This window comes from Pygoscelis adeliae, unplaced genomic scaffold, assembly GCF_000699105.1.
Source record: "Pygoscelis adeliae isolate BGI_AS28 unplaced genomic scaffold, ASM69910v1 Scaffold294, whole genome shotgun sequence".
In the NCBI taxonomy this organism is placed as follows: Eukaryota; Metazoa; Chordata; class Aves; order Sphenisciformes; family Spheniscidae; genus Pygoscelis; species Pygoscelis adeliae.
The window spans coordinates 3,594,524-3,603,463 of NW_008824722.1; the positions used below are offsets into that span (position 1 = coordinate 3,594,524).

Sequence of the window (8,940 nt, forward strand, 5' to 3'; positions counted from 1 at the left end):
ACAGCTGCTCTTTGAATTTGCCTGCATCATGTACTCCTCATAATATTTCATTATAAACAGGAAATATTTAACATATACCTTGCTAACTATCTCTAAAAAGTACTTTGTGTATCTGACACAGGCAAATCTAACATATGAATTAATGCATTGAGCTCTTGTTACTATAATACAGTTGAGAGCAGCGATGCTGACGGGTGCTGCCTCTTTGTCTGTTTTCTTGTCCCTCTGTTCTGCTGTATCATTGGCACCCCTCCACACCAGTATCAGCAGGATCTCCCCTATCAGGATTAGTAGCATGCTGTGTCTCCAGAAGTTTTGATTTTGTGAGGAGCCCTCAGTTGGATTTTTTTCTTGTCAGTGGTTTCCTGCTTTTTTTGTGTGTGTGCCCAGTGTCACTGTGAACTGTTGTCTTCTCTTCCTTTTCTTGCTGTTACCAGCTGTGATGATACAAGGATGAGTCTTTTACACCATGCCTACTAGTATTTCCCCTGTAAATGAACTCTGACAGACGACTTTCCCATTTTCAGTATGTGACGTTCTTAATGAGCAACCTCTTTTATTACTTTTTAACAGGCCTAATATGAAAACGTTTGTTTTCCTTTTGTTCTGTTTTAACCAGTTCGGCAATACCTGCTACTGCAACTCAGTCTTACAGGCACTTTATTTTTGTCGTCCATTTCGGGAAAAAGTTTTGGCATACAAAGTGCAGCCTCGAAAGAAGGAAAGCCTCCTGACATGCCTCTCTGATCTCTTCAACAGTATTGCTACGCAAAAGAAGAAGGTGGGAGTCATCCCACCCAAGAAATTTATTTCCCGATTGAGGAAAGAAAATGGTAAATGAATAAATGAAATTTTAATGCAGATTTAAGCATTGGAGATTTAAGCATATAAAACATAAACACAACTTCCTTTTTAAGTGAGTCCAAATTGTCAAGTTTTAACAGATTTCTCAAAGATTTTTGAACTCCTGTTTGTGGTATGAATTTCACCACCTCTGTAGCGTAGGAACAGAGACTGTGTTGTGTTGTAAGAGGATTATCTAGTTATCGTTTGTTTCTGTGCTTGCTTAGACCAAGTACAGAGCATGTACACAAGTCTCAGTACTCCAGTTACTCCACATTGGCATCATGTTCTGTAGAGGTCTGCTGCAAGTCAGCACACTTTGGGTCGTTGCTAGAAATTGGCATGGGCTAAAGAGACCTCACGGAGTTGGTCAAAGTTAAAGTCTCTAAGGAAACTTAACCACCCTTAGCCTCCTTTCTTACATTTGCAGTAGGATAAATTCCTTATGATGAGAACTAGTGGTTATTTCCTAGGGCTTCTTTGTGAGGAAGAGTTCTATATGTTGATTTATCATCTCTGCTTGAACTTGAAAAGATAACAAACTTATAGTAGGGGATTTTTGCCCCTTGATGCTGGACTTAATGAACTAATGGCTGAAGGCAACACATCTGAATGCCTTTATTTCTCTCCCTCCCCAAAGTAAAAAAAACCAAAACAACCAAAAATCCCTAAAAACCAATCATGGTTTTCTTCAGTTCCAAGAAATGCCCAAACTAAGTTTCCTTTATGTTATTTTTCAGCTGCCTGTTTCTTGCAGCCTGAGGAATAGGTGAGGGTAACCTAGCATCCGTTGCGAGAACAAAGTACAATTCTTCAAAGACTCTTACCAGTGTAACCCACAATTGTATAACAGGGTAGAGAAGGGGGAAGGGCACACACCAATTGCTAAAAGCATAGTAGCTTGATATTACGAAGTATCTGTATTTTTTCATTCTCCTTGATCTCTTCCTTTCCAGAATTATTTGATAATTACATGCAGCAGGATGCACATGAATTCCTAAACTACCTACTTAACACTATTGCTGACTTACTACAAGAAGAGAAAAAGCAGGAGAAGCAGAATGGCAAACTCCAGAATGGCAGCATTGAGAGTGAAGAAGGAGACAAGACTGATCTGACGTGGGTCCATGAAATCTTCCAAGGAACACTAACCAATGAAACCAGATGTCTTAACTGTGAGGCTGTACGTTTAAAACAAAACAAAACCTCTTAGATTTTTCACAGGTTCTGGATCATTTTCCCTAATACTAAGCACACTTTTTCATTTATTAGGATAGATGAAATTGCACTCTCTCTATTAAAATATGGAGCATAGCCTATTTTATGACTGTATCACCTCTATGTTCAAACCAATACTCATTAAGGTATGTTTATCAGAAAAAGCATAGTGTTTTTTCTGTTCCTCCTCCCTGTTTCCATCGAGGCAGCCTGCACCTGGCTGATATAAGCTGCCTTTTTGTCTTCGTGTTATTTCCTGTGTCAGTGATTGATAGTTTATGTTGTGTTTCTACATGAGAGTTGCTCGCTATTTATTTAACTCTGGGATTATCTGAATTTCTTGAACTGGAAGTCTGTGCTGCTTGGTGCTGGTCCATAGCCACTCTATTTGAGAGCAAAACAAGTGCACAAAATCTAGAATTAGAAGAACCCCACCACCTTCAGACCAGGAATTTGTAGGTAGCCATGTGCTATGTCTGATTTAATATTTCTAAAAAAATGAAAACCCCGATGGAGAGAGGAAAGAAAGAGAAATGATTACAACTGAAATGGCTGTTCTTGGCATTTTAAATCTAAAATTATGGCTATATGGTGAATAGAAGCTCTAAAAAACGACATTAATAAGATTCTGTCTGAAGAATTTTGAAATTAAATGTGACTGTTCCACAAATGGAGAGATGGTTTTCTTAACTGCTAACCCATTTAATTGAAAACCCATCTGCCTGTTTCTGTGTTTCCTATAAGTATTTACTGTTAAACTCTGAAATGCAGCAGAAAGCTGTATCAGTCTACAAAGTAGAGTGGAATACGGTTAAAGCTTCTCCAGCTCCGAGAGTTCCGAGTGGTTAAAAACTTGGTTTTGCCAGTGAATTAAGGAGATGTGTCTTGAAGTCTCAAGGGGGAGAGATGTTTTGCAAGAAAGGGTTTTGGGTTTGGTTTTTTGTGTTTTTTTCTGGGTTTGGGCTTTTTCTTTTTTTTTTAATATTCCTCTCTGGATTGTAACAACACATCAGATTATTTCTTCAATTTTAGTTTACCTCAAGAAAGGGCCTCTGTGTGTATGTATATTTATTTTTTATCACGAAGGTCTCTATTTGCAATAAGGACATTGCACCATTCCAGAAATGGTTAAAAGAAATCTGCCCGTTCTAAACTGTTATGAAATATTTCTTCTTATTTTTTTCAAGGTTAGTAGCAAAGATGAGGACTTTCTGGATCTATCGGTTGATGTGGAACAAAATACATCAATTACACACTGTCTAAGGTAAATGAAAATATTTGTGAATGGAAAAAATACGTGCCCTTGGTCAGAAGGAAAGAGCCTAGCTTAGCTGCTCTATTGTGCAACAGTTGTAGGCTTTTGACTTACGATAAAATATGTTTTGTTCAGAGTGCTGTTCATTTTATCTTTATCGTGGCCTTTTGAAGCTGCCACAGGAACCTATCTTAGTGGGTTTTAGTAGTTAATGAGTATGATGATTTCTTAGTGGTATGTAAGATTGATTTTCACTTTCTTTTATGGGGATTTTAATTTGTTGTGACATATAGTCAGGTTTTATCAAAACTAAACATGGTATGTTTGGTTTGCTAATAAATTCTTGTTTATTTTAATATTGTTATTGCATTTCAGTTGTCTGGTCCTGATGTTTGTGGTCAGGCTTTGGGGTTTTTTTGCTGACAGAAATTTGCTCTGTGTATTTGACTGCTAGATCCAAGGCTTATCAGCTGCTAGGATACTGCAAGTTGCATATAGCAGCTGCCTTTTTAATAGCTGATAACGGATATGTAATTGCTAGGAGTTGAAAGATTACCCAGACTTTGGCTAGGCAATGGCTAATGGCTATAGGTCTTAATGTTTACTGTCTGCCACCAAAGAAAACACGGAGTGGCTACTTCTGGACACAAACCACAATCACCTTACTGCTGTTTATTACCTATCGTGTTTGACTCCTGCCCAGAAAGTATGCAGTTAATGCTTGAGGGTGTAATTTCCAGATTTTTCCAGCTGAACATTGATACTACATCCCAAGACTGGGACAAATACGCCTAAAATGTGTCTGGGAGGTACGAGCGATATGAATAAGAGGAATTTCATCTTCTGTGTGTACTGGGTTTTTTCAGCATTATTAGCTTATCTGACTTCTCTTTCATTTCCACAGAGGGTTTAGTAATACTGAAACTCTATGCAGTGAATATAAATACTATTGTGAGCAGTGCCGCAGTAAACAGGAAGCACAGAAGAGGTAAGGTTCAAATATTCAGGCTAATGTAAATGTTCTCTTCAAATGGGCGGCTGTTGGAAAAATACACCTTGTGAATTCAGTAAAAGGAAAACGTAAGACTGTTTAGGTCTGTGTTTGGTGGGGAAGGGAGTAAGGAAAAGTAGAGACGAAGTAACTTTGTGGCAACCTTATCAGAGAGAAATGAAGAGATTAATTTTGTATTCCTCCCAGAAGAACTTCTATCTGGTGCTTCCAGACATTCGCATTTTCCCCAGTTAGCATTAATCAGCTTAAAGCCACTGAAAACCATCCCATCTGCTTTCACTATGAATACTGTATACAAAAATCTTATTTCTCACCTCATACTTGGTCACAGCCAGAGCAGCAAGACAGATTTATTCCATCTATTTCTTCCCATTGATGTGAGAAAAAAATCGATGTTTTCGACATAGACAGTTGTCCTGCATTCAGATGTCAGTTGTGTAGTTAATCTTTCAGAATAAATATTGCCTATTCTCACTGGGATATACATGAGAAAAGCAGCCTTTTGAACATCTTCATCAACATTTTAGATGCCTTTTAAGAAGCTTCTTCATATTGAAACTGTTCTTGAACAAAGCTTTGTTTTAGGTGATCTGCTAATACCTTGTTCTTTGTTTAACATATTTTTGTGGTTCAGAATGAGAGTGAAAAAGTTGCCCATGATTCTAGCTCTGCACTTAAAAAGGTTCAAATACATGGACCAGCTGCATCGATACACCAAACTCTCCTACCGTGTAGTCTTTCCCTTGGAGCTCCGGCTCTTTAACACTTCAGGAGATGCTACAAATCCTGACAGAATGTATGACCTTGTGGCTGTAGTTGTTCACTGCGGCAGGTATGTTGGTTTTGTGCTTTCTGGACCTTAAATGCCTTTTCTTGAAATCTAAAAGAAGTCTGTCATCTGTATGCCATTTTATAACAGTACAGTGGCTGACAATATGGGAGCAAGCTAAGCAGCCTCAGAGCTAGTTGTCCAAAAGTATTTTTTTAAAAAATAAAGTGTTTCAGTCTTTTTTAAAACAGTAAAAAGTAGTAAAATTTTGCTTTCTGAGTACACAGGTTTGCTCTTTTATCAGCTTTCAAATACGGCAGCAATTCAGACAAGTTGTTTCTTTGAGCTGTAGCAAAGTAAGAGCAGTCTTTAAAAACAAAAAGACACCCCCCCCCCAACCCTACCTTCTAGGAAAAAATAAAAACAAATCTTGGAAAAACACTTACTAAATTAGAATTAAGTTACAGCTCTCACTTGCTAAACGATTGGAGATTTTTAAGAAACTAGTGCCACCTCGTGGAATAAACTGTGTACTGCTGATTTGTTAAAATATCCTTATTCTCCTTACTAAATTTTTGTTGTTGTTGTAGTGGTTTTAATTCTGTTTTTAAAAGCAAAGAGGGAAAATTTTTAAGCCCTTTTAGGAAAAAAGCAGTCATGGAAGGCAAAAATATATTTATAACTGCCTACTGGAAGTGTGAGTTTTAAAGTAATAAGTTATTACAGCACACAAATGTTTTGAAACATCTTTGTGAGGAGCAAGACAATATAATCAACACGCTAATATTGCATAGATTTAGTATAAATAAACTACATCTAATTCTAGATTATTTCTGTTGTGGTACAGTTGTGCTATTTTTTTAATTTTTTTTTTAATTTTTATTTATTTATTTTTATCATTTTAAGATCTCATCCTATGCATTTTCTTTTGTAGATTCTTAACTTGCTATACCTAATATATATATATTAGTAATTCAGATGTATTAAATGGCTTTGCTTTTTCTTCTCAAACCTGTTGTCTTATATGGGGCTTTTAGGAGTCCTGTGACTTTTCTGCTTTCAATTCTTACTAGGAACTTACCAAAGGCTTAAGATAAACTATGTTTTCTAAATATTTGAGTTTTCCAAATATTTGACTTCTCAGAACTTGTTTTAAATATTTTGCCCTTACAGTTTTATTTTCATTTAGTTGCTCTAAACAAAGAAGTTTCATTCTGTGACAGGTTGTGTGTTTACATTTATCAGTAGTTCTGCAAGGACTAGAGAAGTACTTTCTTTTGCCTAAAGCTGATAGGAATATAGGTTGTTTTAAAGCCTTATGTAGATGCTAAGTAAAAAGTAAAGCCAGAGGGGGAAATTTTTTTTTTTTTACTGTGTCCCTGGACTGTTCTCTCAGAAATTGAGGTTAGTAGATTGATAGCTCGTAGTTTTCCATCCATATAGTTTATTATCCCAAACCGCTACCTTTTCAGGGCAATCTGCCTGCCTTTACTCTGCAGATCCATCTCCCTTTGAGTTAGGTCATTTTGTTGTCCATTCCCTTCAAGGTAAGCATTCGGGATATCGGTGATAGAAACGGACTGGGAAACTGCCACCGGAAAACTGGGAACAGCAGTTGCAGAAAGCCTCTCTGCAGTCAGCCGTAGGCTAAACCGCACTAAGAATTAAAGAAGTATCTCCTGCGCAAATAAAATATTTCAGACAGACGGTTATTAAAATTTTTGACCAGTGGTCAAAATACTCAGCAGTGGTGAATGCGACAAAACAGTGATTGAAATAACTGGCTTTTAATTTTGTTTTTTGAAATACATGAACGACTATCTAAAATATTTACGAAATTGTGTATTTTGAATATATTGTATTTGGCAAGTAGCAAAGACAGAAATTTTAATTCAAGCAATCTGGCAAAGTCTAAGAACCTAAACAACGTTATGAGTAGCATTAGACAACATGAAGAGCCGGGAAATCTGACTCTGCCAGTAATAGCTAGAGTCATGTGGGAGAGCAGCGGTCCTGCCTTTGTAGGCACAAGAGTAATACGTCTTCAATCCTTTTTTCTGGCAGTGGTCCAAATCGTGGACATTATATCACCATTGTGAAGAGCCATGGCTTTTGGTTGCTGTTTGATGATGACATTGTAGAGGTAGGTATGCTTTTACATGGTGAAAACGAGTGTAGACAGCATCACTCTCCGGCTCTGTTTCTATGTCCGGGATTAGCTTTTGCACCTGTGAAAGTATTTCAGCAAAACATGCACACAGAATAATTCTGGATGTTTTGAAAGTAAACGTCAGCATTTTTGTGCATCTTTGTTATAGAAGTAGTGTGGAGAAGGGCAAACCAACACGAGGGCTGTATGGACACCTCAGACGTGGGGTGGCGTGCGCCTGTTCGGGCTGAAATACCACAATTGTCTTATTCAAGATCTGAAATGCTCTTATTTCAGCCCACCTTTTGGGCTCCTTTTTGTTGCTAACTCGCTTTGTGCTAGTTGCATTTCATTGCTGCATTTAAGAACTTCTAACCTGTTTTTGTAGGCAGTTTTCCCCAACAAACTGAAGTGCAGAAAAACTGTGAAAAAAGATTTGGGAGACTGTAGTAAGGTTCTGAGGGTATACCAAGATGTTTGGCCTATTGGCAACAAAGTTTAAACAGCCTGCTCAAGCAAATTTTTCCTTAACTTTTCCAGTAACATGTCTGTAAAGACTAATGTCCAGAATATTTCTATATCCATGTATTTCACATAATTATTAAGCAAATATCAAACAGTAGAACAAATACCACAAGTAGAACTGCTTTTTGTAAAGATGAAAATGTACTGTTTGCCTCCGAGATCTCACGGTCAAGGTTAAGGCCTGATGCTAAGTGTCTAAATAGGCGCAGCAAAATCCTTGCTTGTGTTGATATAAAGAAGATGTAGTACATTCTCCAATTTTTTTTTTTAAATCTTTGCTTAACTTTGAGCATCGGGGTGACTTTCTGGTGATTTGGATTGCTTATATGACTATGAACAGTTGCCTTTCTCCCATTATTGTATTTTGAGGGTTATTTTCCTCTGTTTCTGTCATGGCTGAAGCATGTAATTGTGTCAGCTAATTTTGGAAATAGTGTTCAGTTCAATATTTTTAAATGCGAGTATTCATTGTCTTTTCCATCCAGGAGATAAACTTTACATTTTGAAAGTAGATGTAAAATAACCATCTTCTTGTTCTATCTTTGTTTTCTATCAGTCACTTTTATCTTGTATCTTAGTTTTTAGGTCAAAATGGAATTTCTTTTTATCTGCAAACACTGTTGGCACTTCTATAGATGTGCCAAAACTTAGCTTTTAAATATGTGCTGTCTGTTATTGGACAATAAATTCAAGGAGCTGTCACAAGTAAGCTAGAATGTAGTTCCTCTCTCATGGAGGGATGCTTTTTTCTTCCCTTTAAGTTGCTTTTCTAACTTTAATCATGGCTTTCTTTTTTTAAGTTCATCTTCTTTTACAGAGTTCATCTAAAATGCTGTAAAAATAAAGCTCTTTGATCTGAAATTTCTACTTTTTGTGTTTTCCATGGCTCTTTGAGTTTTCACTGTCTTGATTAGGACTGGCGATGTAGCTCCATCCTGTAGCACTACCTCTGCCCCCAGCTGCGGATCCGGAAGTTTAAGATCCCTTTTCCTGCTGGAAGACTCTCCCTGGCTGGCGTTTGCATGTGTTACTTGTTTTCTGTGAAATTTAGGCTTTGTTTTCCCTGCCGGTGGAGGGCATGAAAAATTGCACATGCGTTTTGCACGTGAGTCATTTGAGATCATTGGCCCTTTCTGATGAACAGTTGCTCCTTGACCTGCTTTGCAGAG

General features: G+C 37.3%; 1 protein-coding gene across 2 annotated transcripts in view; it reads left to right on the forward strand.

Annotated features, from left to right (window-relative positions):
* Positions 1 to 412: 412 nt before the first annotated feature.
* The window catches only part of LOC103916297 (ubiquitin carboxyl-terminal hydrolase 12-like), a 14,298-nt gene continuing 5,770 nt past the window's right edge, over positions 413 to 8,940 (forward strand). Inside the window, exons 1-6 of one of the 2 annotated variants that reach the window (XM_009323268.1) lie at positions 413 to 833; positions 1,800 to 2,026; positions 3,249 to 3,325; positions 4,221 to 4,304; positions 4,963 to 5,160; positions 7,162 to 7,240. In XM_009323268.1, the coding sequence (XP_009321543.1) occupies positions 581 to 833; positions 1,800 to 2,026; positions 3,249 to 3,325; positions 4,221 to 4,304; positions 4,963 to 5,160; positions 7,162 to 7,240 (918 nt within the window). In that variant the 5' untranslated portion in view covers positions 413 to 580. The remainder of the gene's footprint in view (positions 834 to 1,799; positions 2,027 to 3,248; positions 3,326 to 4,220; positions 4,305 to 4,962; positions 5,161 to 7,161; positions 7,241 to 8,940) is intronic. The other variant, XM_009323270.1, reaches the window with a different exon arrangement.